This window comes from Mastigoproctus giganteus, chromosome 9 (assembly GCF_048544385.1).
Source record: "Mastigoproctus giganteus isolate SK-2022 chromosome 9, ASM4854438v1, whole genome shotgun sequence".
NCBI classification, from domain to species: domain Eukaryota; kingdom Metazoa; phylum Arthropoda; class Arachnida; order Uropygi; family Thelyphonidae; genus Mastigoproctus; species Mastigoproctus giganteus.
This window is the reverse complement of record NC_143583.1, coordinates 183,571,775-183,596,923: the sequence shown is the minus strand read 5'-3', so window position 1 is coordinate 183,596,923 and position 25,149 is coordinate 183,571,775. Positions and strand designations below refer to the sequence as shown.

The window sequence follows — 25,149 nt, the reverse complement described above, 5'->3', positions numbered from 1 at the left end:
TCTGATTGAGGTGTATAAGGCCTTGAATGGGTTGAGCACGCTGAATTCTGATGGGATCCTTCCACTTGTTCAAGCTGGAACCTAAGGAGACATAAATTCAAATTAAGAAAGGACAGATATAGAATAGATTTGCGGAAATTTGCCTTCAGCCAGCGGGTGGTTAATTGCTGGAACAAACTTCCATCTGTCATTGTGGAAGTTGATAGGTTGAATAAATTTAAGGAGGAACTGGACAAGCATTTGGAGGGAATGGTGTGATTTTTTTTTTTTTTTTTGGGCTGATTCTGCATAAGCTCATACACTTGCTTTCTTGTATCACATGCCACTACTACTACTACACTCAGGGTGGTATAAAATGAAAAGGACTTGGGGGTAATTGTGCAGTCAGATATGAAGTTTTCTAGGCAGTACAGACAGTCTGCAAGAGTAGCTCATAGTGTCTTGTCGATGATATACAGGAATTTTTTGAGCAGGGAAAAGGATGTGATTATTGCCTTGTATAAGGCAATGGTCAGGCCAAACCTTGAGCACTGTATAGGCAACCCCCGTATAACACAGTACTTCTACAACACGTTTTTGCTTTAACACAATTGATAAATTGCGGCAATCCTCGCACAAAACGTTCTGATATAACACGTTTAGAGAATTTCGGTAAACCTTGCATAGACAAAGTAGCTTTTTGAGCTTTTGTGCAGGGAAAACTCTGCTATTATGTTGGATGCAATATTTTCACTACTCTTTTTGAATCCTCACTGTTGACTCGCTATTAAAAAAAAATTACTGAGAAATCCCTGAACTTGTGGAAAAATCTAGATTTCAAAGTTTTATTACTATTGGATAGCACACCAGGCCTTCCAAAAGATTTGTCATCCACACTGAAGTTACGTTCCTACTATAGTAAAATCTCATTTATATGAAGCACATACCATTCCCCTGCAAAAGGATAGGCTTTTCTACGTAAATATATATGTTTATTACAAAATTCAGTTAATATGTATTACAAAGTTCGTTTTCACCCCTTAAGAAAAATATTGTCATTTTGTATGTTTAATACAAATCTTGGCAGAGCTGTCCGATTATTGCCTGTGGCCAGCCGGTTCCCTACTTCCTGAAGGAAGGCACTGACTTGTTAGAAATTAGTTTTGTGTAAAAGCGGTTTATGGCAGCTACAACGTCAAGTGCACTCTGAAAAACATCTTTCCGAAGGATGATTTGTTAAATTAACAAAAAAATAAAAAGATTTGCTAAGTTGTTTATATGCACTCCCTTGCTCTCCACGGGAATAAGGTAGGTCAGTTACAATTATTACCCCAGTTTAAAGAGTTTTTTGCTACCGTATACAGCAATCTATTTTTTGTGCCATTTTATCTGAGCCGATGTCTTTTTGGGAAATTGTCTTTAAATTAATTTAAAATTTGTTTACATTAAATCTTATCTAACAGTGTTATGGCGACAAAACGTAAACGGACATAATTAAGCCTGAAAATTAAACTAAAAATTATACAAGAGGCTGATAGGATGGAAAGAAGCAAAACAGACATTGCAAAGGAATACACATCCCTACCTACTTTATTTACAATACTGAAAACCAAAAAAGACTAGAAGAAGTGCATGACACTGGAGCAGCGATGAAAACAGGATATGAATTTGTGGTCCAAAACACAGAACTTGAAACAAATCTTTTCAAGTGGTACCAACAAATTTGCCTATAATTTTCCAATATCAGGTCCAATTTTGCAAGAAAAGGCAAATTATCTAGCCAGCAACATTGGAATTAGTGACTTAAAATGCAGCAGTGGTTGCATTTTAAGATTTAAAGCTCCAAAGATTTAAAGACAGGAATAATTTGGTTTTGCAAAATGCTTGCAGTGAGTCTGGATTAGTTGACAAAGAAAAGGCTACAGACTGGTTGAGTTCTGTATGGTCCATTCTTGAAAAACATGAGGCAAAGGATATTTTTAATCTTGACGAGACAGGTTTATTTTATAATTTGCTGCCAAAACAAAACATTTGCTATTCGAGGAGAGTCTTGTCATGGTGGAAAATTTAGCAAACAAAGAATCACTATTCTGTTATGCTGCAATTCATATGGCAGTACAAAACTACGCCTACTTGTGTTTGGTAAGTTTTCCAAGCCAAGCCAAGCCAAGATGTTTTAAAGCAGTTAACCAACTTCCTTGCGATTATGAGGCCAATAGAAATGCTTGGCTTATGATCAAAATTTTTTATTCTTCGTTATTAAAAGTGGACAGAAGAATGGCTTCATAACAAAAAGGAACATTTTGATGATTCTAGATCGTTGTACAGCACATTCTGCCTAACACTTACAGTGTTGACAAATATAAGGCTGTTGTTTTTAACCCCCCCCCCCCCCCCCGCCAATATTACCAGTTTAATGCAACCACTGGATCAAGGCATTATTTATAACCTCAAGAGAGCATACAGAGCCTGCCTGATAAGGTGCTTGATCTGCAACATAGGAGCAAACAATTTGCAGCCAAACTGGAATGTCTTGGATGCAATCCATAATCTTGTTATTGCTTGGGACAGTATTGCATAAAGTGTAGTAATCAACAGCTTCAGAAAGAGTGGCTTTGGAGAGAATATCATCGAAAAACATGGTCCAGCAGACAAATGTGATACCAACATTGAGGAATGGAGGAATTTGAAGGAGCATATGGATTTTTTTGGCGAATTTGAAGAGTTTGTGAAGGTGAATGATGAAGTTGCTACCACTGCAATGAAAACACTAAAAGAGCTACTAAGCACCAAACAAAATGTTTTTGTTACCAGCAACAGCAAAAGTGAAGAAGTGCACACATGCTGCCATCTAAAAAAAGATGCCCAAAATGCGCTGAACATAATAGAGAATGTGTTGGCCTGCAGTAACATTGATAAAAAGAAACAACTGTTGCATTTGATAATGTCTGTGCTGTAATTAAAAATGCATATAGGACAAAAACTGTGCAAACAACATTGAATTCTTTCTTTAAATTAGATTAATTTATTAAAAAGTTAATGGTTTGTATGTCTCCTTTTATATTAAGATTTTAATTCTTTTTACTGTGATACTAAAATATTGTGTATATCAAAATATATACTGTACAATATTTTCATTTCCATTAATATTGCTTTTTTCTTAGTTTATCTTACAAATAAAATAAAATCTTTAAAAAATATGCTATTCCTATTACTGTATTAATAGACAAGGCTTTTGTTTATTTTATTTTATTAATTTATATTTGATATTATTATTATTTATTATTATTATTAGATATTGTCCCGAAGGAACTAGTAGTTGTTGGTGACTCTATTGTCAAGGAAACGGGGAACATGCTTTGTAAAAAGGATAGGTGGAACAGGACCAGGGTATGTCTGCCAGGGGCAAAGGTTGATGACGTTGTAGAGCGAATATCATCTTTTAGGGGCACAAAAGGTGATATAGTTGTACACGTTGGCACTAATAATATTAAGAGTAGGAGACCGGCAGAATTACTTAACAAGTACAGGTCACTGTTGAAAAAAAGCTGTGAATTAGGGTTGAATTTGAAATTGTCTGCAATTCTGCCCAGACACGATAGGAGGGAGTATATGATGAGAGCCTTGTTGATCAATTCGGCCCTGGAGAGATTGTGCAAGGCTCAAGGGGTAGAATTTTTTTTCAGCCTGGACTGTACTTGTTAACAGGAGAGATTGCTTCTATAGGGGATGGGATACACTTAAATAGAAAGGGTGCAAGAATATTTGCTGATGCTATCGAGGCAGTGTTAGGTGGGTCGGAAAACTGCTAGCTTGGGGGAAACAAAGACCAATAGATTGACAGTAGCCACTGGCAGAGGTGAAAGAGATTCTTGCACTGCTTCTATTAGAATGAGCAGAAGCCTGAAAAACAAGATGCATGATATTTCAGAGACTGCTGGGAGCCATTGTGGTACAAGTAAACACATGGGTTGTGTTAGGGTAGCTAAGAATAGAAACAGGTGCAGGTATACTTGCGTGTACACCAATGCTAGGAGTTTAGTAAATAAATTTGATGAATTTGAGGTATTGCTCAAAACTTCAAATGCAGATATTGTTGGGATATCAGAGACATGGTGTCACACAGATATAAGGGATGCAGAACTGCAATTTGGGGAGTACAACGTCTACAGAAAGGATAGACAGGATAGGAAGGGGGGAGGGGTTATGCTATTAGTTAAGAAACACATAAAAACCAAGGAATTGAAGCCAGTCGACATCGCTGGACAGTGCAGTGTTGAGTCAGTTTGGTGTGACATAAGCATTGGGAGATCAAAATTGAGAGTAGGAGTGTGCTATAGGCCTAATGACTCTGATGAGTATAATAAGAAACTGTACAGGGAAATAGAGTGGGCCAGTAAATCAGAGAGTCTTATAATGGGAGATTTTAATTTCCCAGATATTGACTGGAATTTGGGGGCTGGTCACTCACACACTAGCAGGGCTTTTGTGGATTTATTGGATGATTGTTTTCTACATCAGCATGTTCGGGAGGCAACTAGAGGGAGTAATACTCTTGATTTGATTATCAGCAGTGATTCTTCATGCATAAGAATCCGCAGATAAATGAACCACTAGGTGGCAGTGATCACAGTATGCTGAAGTGGGATTTACTCAAAGAGGTAACTACCATTAGGGGTAAAGGGAAGGGTTATTGCTTCCGTAAAGGCGACTACGATGGACTGAGACAGTATTTAAATTCTATACAGTGGGACCAACTGATGATGTTACCAACAGCAAATTCAAAATGGGAAGCATTCAAAGAATTTATCTTGGAAGCTACTAGGCTTTACATACCAACTAAGAAATATTGTTCAAGGTTTAGGCCAAAATGGATGTCAGATGAACTAATGAGGCATATGGCAGAGAAGAAAAATGCATGGGATACTTAAAAATTAACACATGACACAGAAGCCTATGATAGATACAAGTTGATATGCAACCAAGTTACAAAGGAGGTTAGGCAGGTGAAGGCAGATTACGAGAAATTCTTGGCAAGGGATGCAAAGAAAAACAGCAAAGAGTTCTTTACTTATGTAAACTCTAGAAGGAAGGGGAAGAATCAGATTGGTCCACTTGATATTGATGGGTCAACTGTTGATGATCCTGCTTGGGTAGCTAACAAACTAAATGAATATTTTGCATCGACATTCACACATGAGGAGTTATTCAGCGAGGGGAATGCCAGAGGTGTATTCAACTCTAGCAGTAAGCTATAGAATCTTGAAATAACTGGGAGTAAAGTGGAGGAGAAACTGTTGAAGATAAACACAAGAAAGGCACCCGGGGTGGATGGGATCTATCCAGTTATATTAAAGGAGACAGCAAAGGAAGTAAGCAAACCCTTAGCCATAATTATGAGAGCTTCCTTGGACTCAGGGGAGGTACCCATAGACTGGAAATGTGCAAATGTGACCCCAATTCACAAAGGAGGATCAAAGGCTGACACAAGTAATTATAGACCTGTGAGCTTAACTTCTGTTCCAGGAAAATTAATGGAGGCACTGGTTAAAGAAGCACTGCAGGATCATTTAGACAAGAATTCAGTTATAGCTCGGACACAGCATGGTTTTGTTAAGGGGAAGTCTTGCCTGACCAATTTGATTGGATACTATGATGCAGTCACAAAAGAACTGGATGCAGGGAATAGCTTTGATATTATATACTTGGATCTTAGAAAGGCTTTTGATACTGTTCCACATGGAAGACTGCTACACAAATTGGAGCAGTGTGACATTGGAGGCAAATTGCCACTATGGATAAAGGGGTGGTTGAGGGGGAGAAGACAGAGAGTGGTAATCAATGGACACTGCTCATCGTGGACTAATGTTATTAGTGGAGTCCCTCAGGGCTCAGTGTTGGGTCCATTATTGTTTTCTGTATTTATAAATGATATTGATGATGGTATATCAAGCTTAATGTCCAAGTTTGCAGACGATACAAAGGTTGGCAGGGTTGTCAAGGACACTACTGACACTATGCTGCTGCAACAGGATCTGGAAAGGTTGAGCAGATGGGCTGAGAGGTGGCAAATGAAGTTTAACATTGACAAATGTAAAGTACTACACATGGGAAACAGCAACCCCAGAGCAACGTATCAACTCTGTGGTACTACACTGACAGTGGTAGAGAATGAAAGGGACTTGGGGGTGGTTGTGCAGGCAGATATGAAGTTCTCTCAGCAGTGCAGACGGGTGCAAGAGTAGCTCATGGAGTATTGTCAATGATATACAGGAATTTTTCCAGCAGGGATAAGGAAGTGATTATTTCCTTGTATAAGGCAATGGTCAGGCCACACCTAGAGTACTGTATACAGGTCTGGAGGCCTCATTTCAAGAAGGATGTAGAGCTGCTGGAACGAGTACAGAGAAGGGCAACAAGATTAGTGAATGGAACAAAGGGGTGCTCTTACGAAGAAAGGCTTAAGTTTTGCAAATTACAGTGTCTGGAAACTAGGCACCAGCGAGGTGATCTGATAGAGGTGTATAAAGCCTTGAATGGTTTGAGCATGCTCAATGCTGATGGGATTCTTTCTCTAGCTCAGAAAAATCACCTGAGAGGGCATAAATTCAAATTGAGGAAAGACAGATGTAGGATAGACGTGCGGAAATTTGCCTTTAGCCAGCAGGTGGTTGGTTGGTGGAACAGACTTCCATCCCTTGTAGTGGAGGTTGATAGCCTAAATAAGTTTAAGGCTCAGCTGGACAGGTATTTTGAACGAACAGAGGGGTGAAGTGGAAGTGGGTTTTTTTTTTTTTTTTTTTTGGCTGATGCTGCATAAGCTTTCTTTCTTGCATCAAATGCCTCTACTAATGCTAATGCTAATATACAGTATGTACCAAAAAAAAAAAAAAAAAAAAACACACTGGTAAAATTTTTATACTTTTGGGGAACCTTGTTACTACAAACCTAACTATTACAAAACATGAAAATTTAGATCCCTTGAATTTGGTATTAATTATATTCCACTGTATAACAAAATATATACTGTACAATATTTTCATTTCCATTAATTGCTTTTTTCTTAGTTTAATTTACAAATACAATAAAATCTTTAAAAAATATGTTATTCCTATTACTGTATTGTTACACAAGGCTTTTTTTATTTTATTTTATTAATTTAAATTAATTAATTTTTGACATTATTATTATTCTTAGATAAAGATAATGAACTATAAAAAAAAAAAAAAAAAAAAAAAAAAAAAAAAATCGACACTTTTGGGGGACCTCATTACTACAAACCTCATTATCACAAAACGTGAAAATTTAGGTCCCTTGAACTTTGTATTAACGAGATTCAACTGTACCATCACAGTTGTGCTAGGTTAATACAACTTCTTTCATTCAGCTATTATATCCACCTTTAAAACTCATTACATCAGAAAATTGTTACAATGGATTTTGGTAAAAATTGATTACAAATCTGTTGAAGTAATGGAGGCATGGAAACATATCTCATTGTGTACTGTATCAGAATCATAGCTTTATCACTGAAAGAAGTAAAAATGTCAACAGGTGCGTGTTGGAAAAATGTATGGCCAGGGTCGGTTCATTCAGGAAATATGGTCAAACTGGCAGCAAACGGAATTGGTGCGATAGTAGAACTTGTTACATCGATAAGAGTGAGTGTGTGTGGGGAGGGAGAGTTAATGGCACATGAGCTGCTGGGGCTACAGTGCACCTATTCATAGGAAAATGATAAAAAAACAAATTTCAGATATAATCACAATGTTTTATTAGAATTTATGATACATTCATTTATGATCCATTAGAATTTATGATAGAATCCAATTTTTTTCAAAAAAAAAGAGAAATTCATTGATGATTGTATCGTCACCAATAATGTTTTAATGTCTTTGGTTCTCGAAGATTTCTTAGGGCAAGGAGGATGGATATTCTGTCCTGATCATAGGCTTGTGACATTCAGGCTTTGGTTTGTCTTTTTTGGAGAAGAATAGTCGACCGGTGTCCATTTCTTTTTCCTCATGTATTTCTAAGATAGGTTCTTCTTGTCTGGACGTATCCATAGATGTTTCTTGGATATTCTTTTTTAAATGTGAGCTTCGATTATTCGACGTAGATCAATCACTGGGGAAGGAGAAGATGTTGCTGGTATTGTAAGTGCAGCATTATTTGCCTGGTTCAACTACTTAGGGATATTGGACTGTTGCTGGGAGAGAACAGCCAGAGCCCCGTCAGAGATTGAAGTTTTTGAAGGGACTGTAACATCAGTTTGGGTGGCCACTGATTGATACTTTTGTGCAATACTAGCATATGTACGCTTAGTCATACTGGGAGAAATTACTTTTCTTGCTTCTTGAAAACGTACTTTATTTTCAATCTTATATTTCACAATTTTCTTTTCAGTTTTCCATTTGTCACATGACCTTGAATAAGTAAGATGGTTGCCTTTACAGTTGGGGCAGGCCATTTCTTTTGTAGAGCAATCACTTTGAGTGTGGTCAGAGGACCCACAATTGGGGCAAACTTGATTTCCTCTGCATGCCGTTTGAGAGTGGCCATACTTTTGGCATTTAAAACATCTCAATGGATTAGGAATGTAGGGCCTAATGCGACAAAGTAGATAGCCTGCTTTTATCGATGATGGTAGATTTGGCATATTGAAAGTGAGAATAATGTTCCTTGTAGGTGTAAGTGTACTGTCTTTTTTTAGTCATAATCCTTTTGACTGCAATGACATTTTGGTCTTGAAGTTCTTGTGTTATCTCCTCCTCCTTGACATTCAATAGATCCCAGCTGGATATAACCCCTTTGGATGTATTTAGGGTTGCATGGGGAGTAAAACCTTTACTGGAATTCCAGCAAAAGTTGTAAGGTTTAGCAGTTTCTCCGAATGTTCACGGTTTATTGCCTCCACTAGTAGGTCTCCCGATTGCAGTCTCTTGACTGTCTTAGGAGATCCTGCGAGACTTTCCAGGTGTTTTTGGATAAGAAACGGAGGCAACTTACTGAGGGATCGATCAGCAAGAGAGTGCATTATGATAAACGCTGGGAAATCTGTTGCTGAGGAATTGGCTTTAAACTTCTTGGGTTGCGATGTGCCATGTTTGGTTTCTGTATCTGACCAAGAGCTTGTCGGCTCTAAAGGTGGAAAACCATTAAGGTCCATCTTTGCTCCTTTTGGCCCTTGGCAGATTGTCTGTTCTGAAAAGATTTCCGGCCATGTCACGGGGAGGCAGGAGCAGTGCCTAGTGTGACCAAGCGAAAAGTAGTAAGTGTTAGGAGTAAACCAGAAGAAATAAAGAAAGGTGAATTTCCTTTCTTGCTCTGTACAAGTGTTTTTGTAACAAGAGCTGTTTTTAAATGAATAAATTTATTAACGTCAAGAACGTAAAATAACTATAAATTACTTTTGGGAAATCGCAGTAATAGCACAGAGAAATTGCTCAGTCACAATCACTTGGCACCTGGGGCCATGTCGGGTAGTGCAAAAGATCCATAAAAATTTTTATGGATCTTTTTTACAATGTGGCAGAGTCAGCCGGGCTCAGGCGAGAGTAGCATGGTTTTTTTTTTCTCCTGGAAACTCAGGTTTTTCTTCCTGTAAAACAGAAAATTGACCTCAGGACACACACACACAATTTATAGACAATATACACAGAGTAACATGGTCTTAGTTGCCGATGCTCCTGAAAAAAAAAAAAAAGATATGATTACTGAAGATGTTCAAGAATTACTGGTAGAAAAAGAGGCTGGCAAAGTGGATTTGGTGGAATTGACATCGGAGGTAAAACCAAATCATTCAGGACATTGATAGCGCAGATAAAAATTCTAAACTTCCACTAAAAAGCATAAGGGAAAGCATAAGCCGAGCAATTAGAATCATATTTTTTGAATGCAGATTCTTGACTCTGCATTCAAAAAATATGATCCTTGAAAAAAAAAAAAGAAAAAAAAGAAGAAAAAAGGGAAAAAAAAAATTCTTGAAAGGAGCCCAAAGTTCAAAAGGGAATTTCTAAAATGCTTAGTTCCATATAATGAAATTCAAAGACTTATCAAGCAAAAGTAAACAAACCCACATTATTGATTTTTTAAAGTGAGCAGAATGGTGTATTTTTTTGTTAGTTTTGTTAAAGAAATGGTGTACTTTTGTTAGCTTTAGGAACATAACCCCCTTTTTTGTATTTTTTCTTAGTCCCGTATAACACGGTTTGCACAACACAACATTTTATAGGAATCTAACTACCGTGCTATATGAGGAGAAACTGGAGGCCTCATTTTAGGAAAGATGTAGAGTTGCTAGAATGAGTACAGAGAAGGGCAACAAGATTGGTGAGAGGAACAACATGGGTGTGTTACGAAGAAAGGCTTAAGTTCTGCAAGTTGCAGCATCTGGAGGCTAGGCACCTGAGAGGTGATCTGATTGAAGTGTATAAGGCATTGAATGATTTGAGCAAGCTCAATGCTGATGGGATTCTTTCTCTTTCCCAGATTAATTGCCTGAGGAGACAAATTCAATTGAGGAAAGAGAGTTGTAGAATAGATGTGCAGAAATTTGCCTTTAGCCAGCAGGTGGTTGGTTTCTGGGACAAATTTCCATCTGTCGCAGAAGTGGACAGCTTAAATAAATTCAAGGCAGATCTAGACAAACATTTGGAGAGAATGGATTGGCAAAATGGGAAAGGATTTTTTTTTTTTTTTTTTTTTTGGCTGATGCTGTATAAGCTTGCTTGCTTTTTTTTTTTTTTTTTTTTTATGTAAACCCAAACATGTACTGGGAAGACGAAAAAAGATATTTGTTGACATTGGACTTGAACTTCTGTAGACTGTAATTTTCAGGAAATACGCATGAAGGAAGGTTGTTCCAGAAAACGGCAGTTGAATGGATAAACAAGGAAGATGAAAAGTTGGTTCTGTAAGTTTGTAGTTGTACAGCAAATGGATGTTGGCTGGTGGTGGTGAAACGTGTTCAGACTGTTTTGAAGGAGAGAGCGGGAATTATAGAAGCCAATTCAGAAGAACAGTGACCATGGAAATATCTGTAGAAGAGGCATGCAGCAGAAACAGTACGTCTATGAGACAGCGAGTGGAGAGACGCTGTTAGAGATTCTGCCCTCTTCTGAATGGAACCTAAGAGAGGTTTTAGGGGCATCACCCCAGTTGTGGGAACAATATTCCATGGTAGGGCGGTTTTGCGATTTATACAGAGTGAACAGCTGTTTGGAAGAAAAGTAACGCTGAGAGCGAAAGAGAAAACCAAGTTTTTTATATACAGAGGAAGCAATATTTGTAATGTGCTTGTTCCAAGAGAGATTAAAAGTCAGGGTAATCCCAAAAGAGATGTATCATTTTGCCTAGAAATCAGAGTGTCACCAAAGATAAGCATAGGAGCAGAAGAATCCTTTTTTTGCGAGATATAAGACAGGATTGAGTTTTAGAAGGATTGAAATCAACTAATTCTCCCGTAGGGCAATTGTCTTTGCCCCACGGGAGAATTACCTGAAGATCGGCATTTAAGGAATTGGTAGCAGATATTCGAGAAGTTGAAGCTGATTGAACAGGGCAAGGTTTCTCAAAATGGAAAGTGGAATGAAATGTGCTATCATCAGCAAAACAATGAATACCATTTCCAGTCAACGGAAGAAGGTCATTAATATAGAAAAACGAAAAGAGTGGGGGAAAGAACTGAACCTTGGGGGACACTGGCATTAGTGGAGAAGTTAGAAGACAGAGAGCCATCTACCATCACCCTCAGTGAGCAATCAGAGAGAAAATTGGATAAACAATTACAAAAAGGAGTTGGAAAACCATAAGATGGAAGCTTGTTTAGAAGACCTTTATGTCAAACATGATCAAAAGCCTTTGAGATGTCTAGAGCAGCTACTTGTGTTTCACCGAACTTTTCCATTGAATTAGTCCATAAATGGATAACATAAGACATAATATCACCAGTGGATCGACACTGACGGAATCCATACTGGCGATCTTTGATCAGACAGAAGGTTTCTAGGTAGTTTAAGAGTTGGCGGTTAATTGATTTCTCCATTATTTTAGAAAGAGTAGAAGTAATTGCAATGGGATAATTGGATGGGAGGGATTTGTCACCCTTTTTAGAAACTGGCTGGATATGAGCAAATTTCCAAGCAGAAGGAAAAATACCTTTGGAATAAGAAAGTGAAAAAATGCAGCAAAGAATAGGAGCTGTGTTCAGGAGCACAGGTTTTGAGAACAAGTGGAGAAATACAATTGGAACCTGGAGCTTTCTTAGCATCAAGATTCGTCAAAATCCTTGTGATATCCTTTCAACGGAAGACCACAGGAGGGATTGAATGGAGTGTATTGGGAATGGTGGGAGGTGTTTTAGCAAGATCATTACTACATGAGTTGGAAGAAAAATGGGATGCTAGCAGGTCAGCTTTATCCTTGGCTGAAGTGACAACAGAACCATCTGGTTTGGACAGAGGTGGGAGCAGAGATTGGCAAAGGTTGCAGCCAATAGCTTTGGCAAGAAGCAAGTTTTCTACTATTAGCCTGTTCAAACTCTAGTCTGGACTGATTAATAACTGCTTTACAATTGTTGCGAGCTTTGGTGTAGGCAGAAAATGAAACTGAAGAATTAGAAACTAGCCAATTACGATATGAACATTCTTCTCTCGAACAGCCTTAGTACATTTATTGGAAAACCAAGGTTTAGATAAAGGACAAGAGTTTAAAGTGGAGTGTGGGATAAAAGATTCTATTCCTGCAAGAATAATTTCACTGACACGATCTGAGCAAACATTGACATCAGAACCTGACCAAGGAAAAGAAGAAAAGAAATCATGCAGGTCATCCTATTTTGCATTCTTGTAATGCCAAACAATATGAGGTTGGGAATAGTCATGAGATAAAGGCTCCATTGGAGAAGAGACAATCACCAAGTTGTGATATGAGGTGACTAAAGGACCACTCACTTCGACCGTGTACTTAGAAGGGTTGTTTGTGAAAAAAAGATCAAGCGTGCTGGCTGTATGTTAGGATTGTCCAGTATTCTTGTAGGTAAATGAGCGATCTGTGCAAGGTCATTAGTAATTGCAAAAGCCTCAGCATATCGACCAGCTGGGTCAGTGTCACTAGAAAACGGAAGCCAGCTGCAGTTGTGAACATTAAATTCACCAAAGAAACCTCACTGTTAGGAAAGTTGGACTGGAGAAAGTCAAGTTGCAAAGAGAGGAAGTCAAAGAGCTCCAAGTGATTAGTGGAGTTGGGAGAACGGTAGAGACAACAGATGAATTTGACACAATGAGGTAAAGAGATTTTAAGCCAGAGTAGATTGAAAAGAGGAGATTCCAAATTACCAAGTCTTTGACAGGAATATCAGAACGGACATATGCATAAGTACCACCTTTGAGGCGAAAGGAATCATACAGCAAATAATTTGGACAACTGAGATGAGCAGTAGTTGAATCAACCAATAACTGAGATTCTGTCAGAAAAAGTATATGGGGTTTGGCAGACGGCAAGTGGAAATGGACATTGTTGAGATTAGAATTGAGACCATGTATATTTGTGAAATGAATTAGGAAGTGATGGGGAGGTTTAGATCTTTTCGCAGATAAGCTTACTCTATTAGTTTGACAATTCATGGTGTGTTCAATAGTAAGAAAAAGTGGGTGGGACATGCTGATATAGATGACCAGTGCACTGTTGAGTCAGTTTGGTGTGACATAAGCACTGCGAAAGCAAAAATAAGAGTAGGACTGTGTTATAGGCCTAATGACTTGAATGAGTACAATGAACAATTGTACAGAGAAATAGAGTGGGCTAGTAAATCGGAATGTCTTATAATGGGGGATTTTAACTTCCCAGATATTGACTAGAACTTGTGGGTTGGACACTCACACACTAGTCAGACTTTTGTGGATTTATTGGATGATTGTTTTCTGCAGCAGCATGTTCGAGAGGCTGCCAGAGAAAGTAATACTCTTGATCTGGTTATCAGCAGTGATCATTCATGTATTAGGAATTTGCAGATAAATGAACCACTAGGTGGCAGTGATAACAATGTACTGACGTGGGATTTACTTAAAGATTTAATTACCATCAGGGGTAAAGGAAAGGGTTTTTGCTTCCATAAAGGAGAGTACAGTGGTCTCCGACAGTTTTTAAATTCTGTACAGTGGGATCAACTGATGACGTTACCAACAGTAAATTCTAAGTGGGAAGCATTCAACGAATTAATCATGGAAGCTACTAAAAGTTTCATACCTATTAAGAAATATTGTTCAAGGTTTAGGCCTAAATGGTTGTCAAATGAACTAATGAGACTCGTAACAGAGAAGAAAAATGCATGGGATGCATATAAATTATCAAGCGACTCAGAAGCCTATGGCAGATATAAGTTAATCTGTAATCAGGTCAAAAAGGAGGTTCGGCAGGCGAAGGCAGATTACGAGAAATCGTTGGCAAAAGATGCTAAGAAAAACAGCAAGGATTTCTTTACTTATATAAACTCTAAAAGGAAGGGGATGAATCTGATTGGTCCACTTGACATCGATAGTTCGACTCTTGATGCTCCTGCTCAGATAGCAAACAAACTGAATGAGTATTTTGCATCTACATTCACACGTGAGCAATTATTCAGGTTTGAAAATGGCAGAAGGTTATCAAATTGTAGCAGGATACTTAATGATTTTGTAATAACTGAGAGCAAAGTGTAAGAGAAATTGTTGAAGTTAAACGTAAGAAAAGCACCTGGGGTGGATGGGATCTATCCAGTTATATTAAAGGAGGCGGCAAAGCAACTAAGCAAACCCTTAGCCATAATTATGAGAGCATCCTTGGACTCGGGGGAGGTTCCCACGGACTGGAGATGTGCAAATGTATCCCCAATTCACAAAGGGGGATCGAAGGGTGACACGAGTAATTACAGACCAGTTAGTTTAACTTCTGTTCCGGGTAAAATAATGGAGTCACTGGTTAAAGATGCATTGCAGGATCATCTAGACAGGACTGCAGCAATAATTCAGACACAGCATGGGTTTGTTAAGGGAAAGTCTTGTCTGACAAATTTGATAGGATATTATGATGTGGTTACAAAGGAACTAGATGCAAATATAATTTTGATATCATATATTTGGATTTCAGGAAAGCTTTTGACACTGTTGCACATGGAAGACTATTGTACAAATTGGAGCAGAATGGTATTAAGGGTAAGTTGCTACAATGGATAAAAGGATGGTTAAGTGCAAGAAGACATAGGGTGGTAATCAATGGGTGCTGCTCTTCTTGGACTAATGTTATTAGTGGAGTCCCACAGGGTTCGGTGTTAGGTCCACTGTTGTTTTGTATATTTATCAATGATATTGATAAAGGTATATCAGGCTTAATGTCAAAGTTTGCAGATGATACAAAGGTTGGCAGGGTTGGCAGTAATGGCAGCGTGCTACTGCAACAGGATCTAGATAATTTGGGCAGATGGGCTAAGAAGTGGCAACTGAAGTTTAACCTTGAGAAATGCAAAGTACTGCATATGGGTAGAAGTAACCCCAGAGAAACGTACCAACTGTGTGGTACTACACTTAAGGTGGTAGAAAATGAAAAAGACCTGGGAGTAATTGTGCAGGCAGATATGAAGTTTTCTAAGCAATGCAGACAGGCAGGTCATGGGGTTTTGTCAATGATATATAGGAATTTTGCTAGCAGGGAAAAGGAAGTGACTATCCCTCTGTATTAGGCAATGGTCAGGCCACGCCTTGAGTACTGCGTACAGGTCTGGAGGCCTCATTTTAGGAAGGATGTAGATTTACTTGAGCGTGTACAGAGAAGGGGGCAACAAGATTGGTGAGGGGAATGAAGGGATCCTCTTATCAAGAGAGGCTTAAGTTCTGCAAATTGCAGTGGCTGGAGACTAGGCACCTGCGCGGTGATCTGATTGAGGTGTATAAGGCCTTGAATGGGTTCAGCACGCTGAATTCTGATGGGATCCTTCCACTTGTTCAGATTATGAACCTAAGGGGGCATAAATTCAAATTAAGAAAGGACAGATGTAGAATAGATGTGTGGAAATTTGTCTTTAGCCAGCGGATGGTTAATTGCTGGAACAAACTTCCATCTGTCGTGGAAGTTGCCAGGTTGAATAAATTTAAGGAGGAACTGGACAGGCATTTGGAGGGAATAGTGTGATTTTTTTTTGGCTGATGCTGCATAAGCTCATACATTTGCTTTCTTGCATCGCATGCTACTACTACTACTACTATTACAATCTCAAGGACCATATGCTTCTTGCATCATATGCCTCTTCTAATGCTAATGCCAATTTCGAGCTTCTCGTTCGGCTGACAAACAAATGGGTCTTGTGTTTTTGGACATAAAAGGCAATCTTTGTTATACATTTTATGCCTCGTTGAACAACTATGAATAAGGAAGCAGAGTCTGGCCTGGCAATAGAACAGATTTGAACTCTACTGAAAATAGCTGGTACATCATGTCTAATTTTTTATACGCAAGCTTATATGCAAACCCCTCTGGATTTTGCATATAAGCTTGTGTATTAAAAAGTCCAACTCTGCAGCACCATTTGTGAGAAATGTCATGAAGTTTCTGGTGTGAAGTGGTTTATCTATCAAGACAATTCCAGACCCCATATGACAAATATTGTGCAGCCAGTGATCACTGCCGCAGGTGACGAGGTTCTGCCACATCACTCTTATTCACCGGACTTAGGCCTGTGTGATTTCTTCCTGTTTCCACAACTGAAGGAAGATCTGAAATTCAAGCATTTCACATCTGACAACAATGCTTACAGAGCCACAACGGAAGCACCTTGCAGTCTTTCGAAAATGGATTGCAAGAAACATTTAATGCGGTGATGAAAGTGTGTAAAGTTTAAGGGAAAGTATTTCGAGGAGAAATCCACAGAGTATTCAGATGATGACAATTAAGGTAAGATCTTGCACCAGTCCGCGAATTAAATTATCACCCCTCGTAATATAAATACGTGTGAAGTGGTATCCGTATCACGCAAATTTCAAAAATATTCTAATCATACAAATATAAAAATATCTAAAAACAAATTTCTTATCAATTTGAATAATGTAGTGCCATCTGTGGCCATAAGGATATGAAATGATAAATTACCTTTGAAGCAATTATAAATAGGCTTGTTTCAGGATTTAGCTTTTTCAGAGTTTCAGCAAGATGGGTGCCATCAATATTTGACACAAAATGAACATTTGGACCACAGCGATAAGCTTTTAGCGCTTCAGTCACCATAAGTGGACCCTGTAAATAAAAGAAATTTGCTATTAACAAATCCAATTTTGTTAATAGCAAAACAAAACTTGTCCAATTGGTATCTTATGTTCAATATTCAGTATATGATAAGAACATTTGCATAAAGAATTTAAATTTGTTGTTAAGTACCACTGCCTTGTGCATGTAAGTTAGTAACAGAAATTGTAATAGTTAACAACCTGTAAGAAATAGCAATAATAGTATGGTCCAAGAAGATGAACACTATTACCACAATAACCATGGAAAGTGGTAGACAAACTGTATTTACAAACAACAGCATTGTGTGTGTGTGTGTGTGTGTGTGTGTGTGTGTGTGTGTGTGTGTGTGTGTGTGTGTGTGTGTGTGTGTGTGTGTGTTCAAGGATGGCATCTGAAAAGAAAGGGTATTTCTAACAGCCAAGAAAATAAATGATAAATGCAAAGAATATTGCCAGAAATGAGTTGAGCTGGTTGATGTCCAATGGTGGCAGAGGCTACTTTCTTTTATATTGTCATTATATAGATGCACAGACTAGTTCAAATAACATCTCTTTTTACAATGGTGTCTACAATGATATAGATAATGTCAAATTCCTTTTTCCTAGTGGAAAAGGAATTTGACATTATCTGGTGCAACTTACAGCAACAGATCTTGCTTTCATGCTATTATAGTTGATATGGAGGTTTGATGGCGCATAAGCTACTTTGGCTATAATGCCATGCTATTGTTTCCTTGTTTCGGTTGTATCATACAAATGGTAGACCAGAGTATGGAGAAAATAACATATTAGAAGACAAACTGCACAAGGCATAATTTCTTATGGGTTTAGGTAAGTAACTATATAATATCGGTGTAGATACACCATAGTTTAACCATAAATTTGAACAACATATGTAGCGTAAAAGGCATCGTTTTAATTGTATCTCATATTGTGGGTGCCTTCACAATGAGATAGCTGGTATTGCACTACTTCAAATAAATAATGCTTCTCTAGTAGAGAAGACTTCTGTTATTTATTTTCGTGGATACCACTACCCAGACGATCGTTTCGAAGCTAGTTGGCTTTGTCATTAGTGAGTGGGCAGGTACCCCGGTAATGCAACATGCCATCTCATGTATAAATAATAATGTATTAGAAGACGAAATGCACAAAGCATAATTTCTTATGGGTTTAGGTAATTAACTATATAATATTGGTGTAGATACACCATAGTTTACCCATAAATTTGAACTACGTATATAGCGTAAAAGGCATCATTTTAATTGTATCTCATATTGTGGGTGCCTTCACAACGAGATAGCTGCTGATGAAGCCAACTAGCTTCGAAACGATCATCTGGGTGGTGGTATCCACAGAAAATAAATAACAGAAGTCTTCTTTACTAGAGAAGCATTATTTATTTTAAGTAGTGCAATACCAGCTATCTCGTTGTGAATACACCCACAATATGAGATACAATTAAAACGATGCCTTTTACACTACATACGTAGTTCAAATTTATGGGTAAACTATGGTGTATCTACACTGATATTATATAGGAGAAAATAATATGAAGCCACAGGCCTACTGTACATAATATTAACACTTTTAAGCAAACAACTGAATGGGGTGTTTTTAAACATCACTGTAGACCAGAGGTTTCCCAACTTTTATACCTTGAGCGCCTTAAAATTTTTCATAAATTTCACACTCTTCCCCCCCCTAAGTTCTAGAAGGACAAATGCAAATAAACAAATTTGACATAAAATTTAGCTATGAATATACGTACTTTTATAAATTAATATATACTTCAATACATTTATCTCAAAGAAATAAAATATGAATAATAGAAATAAATAAAAAATACTCCATGTATGTCCCCCGGGAGGAGAGAACCCCACATTTTTGTAAGCTTTACTCTAGACCAGGGATGGCCAACTTAATTTGTGATGCGATCGACTTTTTTCTTCAAAATGTGCCGTGATCTACCATCTCAAGAATTTCATTGCACGTGGTTAAAAAGGTTAATCAACACACATTGAAAAATGTTGTTTATAAATTTTAAAATTAAATATGATTCAGAATTCTTCCCTTAAATTCATACGTATTTAAATTTTTAATTTATGTGAAGTTTCTGTCTTAATTTGATCTGCCAAGCTTTCAAAATCAGGGATATACTGTGATAAGGCCAACTGTAAAGAATCTTCTGTATGCAAGTCCGTAAGAGTAGAGCAATTCTTTGTCTTTTTTGAAATTAAAAAGTTCACTGATTTTTTTTACATTTGGGTACTTTTCTCGGCAAACAAATTTCCAAAAGTCTCTTTCTGATAATCTGGTTTTCAGGAAGATATCGTTTTGAAATGTAATAATTTCATTTTCAAGTAATATTTTCTCCATGCGAAAAATCTCAGCGATTTTTTCTGCAATTTGTTTGTTAACTAAATTGACATTAAATGGATAATAAATATATTGAATGATGTCTTCATTTGTTTAAAAATCACTGAATCTGGTTTCAAAATCATCCACAACTTTCTAAATTTCAGAAACATATTTCTCACTATTAAATTCAAAAACAAGATATTTTTGCAAATGATCATGCATATTTGCAAAATAATCGAATTTTTTTTCTTTGAGATCCTTAGAAATTGCCAAAAATTGATATTTACATGCAGAAATACTACTAATCATGTCATCAACATTTTTAATTTTTTCTTGTAATTCCAAACTCAGATCACTTAATTTACTGGTAAAATTTGCCAAAAAAAGGCCAGATCACATCACAAAGAAGAGATTGAATTTTGAAAAGAGACTTTTCAAAATGCAATCTCTGTAGAAACTTACTCCGACTCAGCCACCTCACATGTGTGTAATATGAGATCTGGTTCATTTTCATTGAGTTGCATTTTGAAAAGTCTCTTTTGAAGAGATTGTCCTCTGATATAATTCATAGTTTTGAAAGCTATGTCCATAATACTTTTAGTATTTAATCTTTTGCTAGCTAACACTTGTTGCTGGATGATACAGGGGTAACTCAAAACATCTGGGAATTCATCCTCCTTTTGGCACAATGCAATGAATCTGTTAAGATGCCCTGTCATTGCTTTAGCTCCATCTGTTGTTATTGATACGAGCTTAAATAGTGGTAATTGAATTTTTTTCAATGATGTTTTTGAATGCGTTAAATATATCAAGACCTCTAGTTATTTCTTTTAATGGAACTATACACAGCAGTTCTTCTCTAGCAGAATCATTGAAAACTATATGAACAAAAACCAGCAACTGAGCTGTATCCAGTTATAAAGAAAAGGATACACAATTAGCAATATGAACATGCATTGTTCGCTCACATTTTTACACATTTTGTCATTGCTTTAGCTCCATCTGTTGTTATTGATACGAGCTTAAATAGTGGTAATTGAATTTTTTTCAATGATGTTTTTGAATGCGTTAAATATATCAAGACCTCTAGTTATTTCTTTTAATGGAACTATACACAGCAGTTCTTCTCTAGCAGAATCATCGAAAACTATATGAACAAAAACCAGCAACTGAGCTGTATCCAGTTATAAAGAAAAGGATACACAATTAGCAATATGAACATGCATTGTTCGCTCACATTTTTACACATTTTTTCAATGCGTCGCATCACAGTATTTAGAGATAATTGCAGATCTTGAAGAGCACTTTTAATTGATGTTACAGTTACTGCTTTAGATTGTAAATTAAGTGTCACGAAGAAATTTTGTTGTGCGAATAATATGGATTTAAGTTCTTTTAATTTATTTTTTCTAAGATCACTATTAGGTGGAAAATCTGATCGGTATTTATCAGGAGTGCGGTGAAGTGCCTTTCTAAATTTCCTTTTTAGGGTACAGCCATGGAAGCACTGCAAATCAAACAACAACATTTTACTTTTATCATTACAAAAAAGTATTCTAGTTCCCACTCTTGATGAAAATGATGTGTTTTACTCTTTTTTGTAGTATTCATTTTAAATAAAAGGGTATTAAATTAACGTATAAGTACTGTCCAGTTATTTAGTAAGTAAGCTAAATAAGAATTCGACGCATATGCTGTCCACAACGTAACTGTGTGAATTTTCACTAGACAAGCCTAGCGGCTGCGCAGCGACAAGAGTAGTCATTTAGTTCAATGGATTCGTAATAAGTATATGCAGTGGGGTGCATAAATCAAAATATTATTATTATATATAATTTTATCTAATCTATTTTATATATATATTTAAAATTCTTCGTGATCGACGAAATTAAAGCCACGAGCGACTGGTAGATCATGCTCGACTTGTTGGCCACCCCTGCTCTAGACTAAATACATCCCATCACAATCACCTTATTGCGAGTCACTTCCAGCAGTATATTTCTGGAAAGATCTATGGAATCTTTATGGAGACTAAGGAAAGACTCTGTATCCCAGTAACATTTAGTACGCTTTACAGATATACCCTCCTTATATTGGTCAGATACAGAAACATAACCAAACTATCTATTTTAATGCTGAAAGTAGATAAAGCATGGTGTTATGTATCTAAATTAAATAATCTCAGAATGTTTTTAATGACTCCAACCAACAGTATACAGATTTGAGATAAAGATAAGATTGAAAAAAAAAAAAGTTTACCATAAAACTATTGATTAAAAATAAGATAAAAGCAATATAAAAAGTAAGATAAAAGATAAAAATAGGAATAAAATGGTAGCTTTCAACATTTCAGGTATCTTGGTCAACCAATAAAACCGTAAAGCAATGCTACAATAAATAAATGATTGAATGAAGTGATATGAGAGAAGGCACATCCTATGATACCATCTATGATCCTTCTGGATTATAATATGTTCACAAACATGGTTGATATGAATGCCTGAACTGAGATTCAAGCAAATTGGGGGGGGGGAGGGGGTATTAAAGTGATTCCAACTAACAGCCGTGATGTGGCTGAAGGGCATGATCTATCGTGTATGGGAAGAGGAGAGGATAGCCATACCTAGCCAGTACTGTTTCAGGAAAGGCACATTTGAGGAAATCATGTCTTATGTGATTGATCTCTTGTTGATTAAATGTGGGAGCACTGCAATAAGCGCTCAGCACAGTCTCATTACATGGTGTAATAAAGTTGCCACAGCCCATGAATATGCACACAATGTGCATGTTTGTGGACTGTGGCAAAGTGTGTAAATTGGCCTGCACGCATTGTTTCTTATTACGTAATTAAACAGGGATTACCCTGATTTCTTTTATAGGGAAGCTTCTATCTAACTCTCCAGGTCCAACACATAAAATGATTAAAAAGACATTAACTACATAATCTAGGTTTTTGAAAAACCTAGATTATAGATTCTCATCACTTTTGACTGCTCTTTTTGGATGTTAAGTCCGATTGAGCACTGAACATCCAAATTTTCAGTCCCTTAAAAATGCAATAAAGTATAAAAAAAAAAATGCAGAAACTGGAAGACAGTATATCAGCACAGTCCTCTAATTCTTTACTAAGAGTTCACTTGAGACTAAATAGTTCACACATTACAGTTCACAAAATTCAATCTCGATAGAAATCTTTCTATAAAAAATTATGGCGGTTAGGCACTAGATTATAGATCCTATCGTGAGAAAGTGAATTTTGCATACAATGCATTACAATAATAAAACTAGGTTACTTTTTGCATTGTGTTATGAAATGTTTGCTGACTTGTGTACCGGTCCAAAAATAAAATAAACCAGTTTTATTATCATGGTGTAATTGTGTGGATAAGTCCCTTCTTTCTCTTGATGGATATAACCCATAAAGACAATGGCTCCATTAAAGGCATGATTAAAGAGACAGATTCTAATTTACATTTTGAGCTAATTGAAAATCCTGTAATAAGTCATAGAGATATCCCTATTTCCTTTGCTTGTAATTGATAACTAAAACATTCACTGAACAGGTCTTTTAAATACAGTAAACCCCCACTATTCGCGGTATCTGTATTCGCGGTCGCTGATTTAATATAAAATGAAACCTAAAAAAATGTGAATTTTAAAGCGCCGTGAACATTTTCCACCATAAAAAAACATGGGCTTGGCTAAAATTATCTTTCTTGGTCAAAACAGTACTCAGTGGGTGGGGGAAGAGGGGTGACAAAATCGCGATCGTAGATATTTCTCGCTAATTCTTGCAAACACAGCGCTAACCAAGCTCCGAGAATGGACGGAAAGGCACCATCTCACAATCTCGCCCACCAAAACTCAATCCATCCTACTGAAGGGTTACCAAACCCCAACCAGACCACCACAGATTAGAATACAAGACAGAACTATCAAGCTAGTTACTGAACTGAAATACTTGGGAGTTATCCTGGATAGGAACCGGTCGTTCACCCCACACCTAAAGTATGTGCAGAATAAGATAAAAAATTATGCAGCCATGCTCGCCAGAGTTACACGCCGAGACTGGGGGCTGAAAAGGCGTACTCTGGCGACCCTCTATAAAGCAGCAATCATCCCGGCAATCACATATGCCTCTGGCGCATGGTACCACAAGGCCTCAACCGTGGTAAATCGCCGACGGCTTGAAATTATACATAGACCGATCTTATTGACCCTCACCCGTGCATGCAAAACAGTGTCGACCCACGCACTGCAAGTGATTACAGGGGCTCTGCCCCTCGACCTCGAGGCTACCCGAACAGGCATGCTGCAGCAGCTTGGACGGAGAAAGGTTACAACATATCTGGACCATACAACAGATCCGACAAGCAATTGGAAAGCCGAGAAGAACAAGCTTCAAATCTACCTCCGATCAATCTGGCAACAGCGCTGGACAGACTCTGATAAGGGAGAAGTCACGCGAAAGTTCCTTCCAAATCTGGAGCAAGTGTATCCTATATTTCCGACATGGTTTTGCCCCGGACTGCATGTAGTAGTAGTAGTAGTAGTAGTAGTAGTGGCACTTGATGCAAGAAAGCAAGTGTAGGAGCTTATGCAGCATCAGCCAAAAAAAAAAAAAAAAAAAAAAAAATCACACCATACCCTCCAATTGCCTGTCCAGTTCCTCCTTAAATTTATTTAACCTATCAACTTCCACAACGACAGATGGAAGTTTGTTCCAGCAATTAACCACCCGCTGGCTAAAGGCAAATTTCCGCACATCTATTCTACATCTATCCTTTCTTAATTTGAACTTATGTCCCCGTAGGTTCGTATTCTGAACAAGTGGGAGGATCCCATCAGAATTCAGCGTGCTCAACCCATTCAAGGCCTTATAGACCTCAATCAGATCACCGCGCAGGTGCCTAGTCTCCAGCCACTGCAATTTGCAGAACTTAAGCCTCTCTTGGTAAGAGGATTCCTTCATTCCCCTCACCAATCGTGTTGCTCTTCTCTGTACACGCTCAAGCAAATCTACATCCTTCCTAAAATGAGGCCTCCAGACCTGTACGCAGTACTCAAGGCGTGGCCTGACCATTGCCTTATACAGAGGGACAATCACCTCCTTTTCCCTGCTAGCAAAATTCCTATATATCATTGACAAAACCCCATGACCTGCCCTAGCAGCCTGTCTACATTGCTCAGAAAACATCATATCTGACTGCACAATTACTCCCAGGTCTTTTTCATTTTCTACCACCTTAAGTGTAGTACCACACAGTTGGTACGTTTCTCTGGGGTTACTTCTACCCATATGCAGTACTTTGCATTTGTCAAGGTTAAATTCAGTTGCCACTTCTTAGCCCATCTGCCCAAATTATCTAGATCCTGTTGCAGTAGCACACTGCCATTACTGTCATTAACAACCCTGCCAACCTTCGTGTCATCTGCAAACTTCGACATTAAGCCTGATATACCTTCATCAATATCATTGATAAATATACAAAACAACAGTGGACCCAACACCGAACCCTGTGGGACTTCACTAATAACATTAGTCCACGAAGAGCAG

General features: G+C 37.6%; 1 protein-coding gene across 1 annotated transcript in view; it reads right to left on the bottom strand.

Moving 5' to 3' along the window:
• Window positions 1–25,149, bottom strand: part of Pgi (glucose-6-phosphate isomerase) — a 251,466-nt gene that overhangs the window by 161,232 nt on the left and 65,085 nt on the right. The window contains exon 5 of the mRNA XM_090381526.1: window positions 17,098–17,241. Coding sequence (XP_090237652.1) covers window positions 17,098–17,241 — 144 coding nt within the window. The remainder of the gene's footprint in view (window positions 1–17,097; window positions 17,242–25,149) is intronic.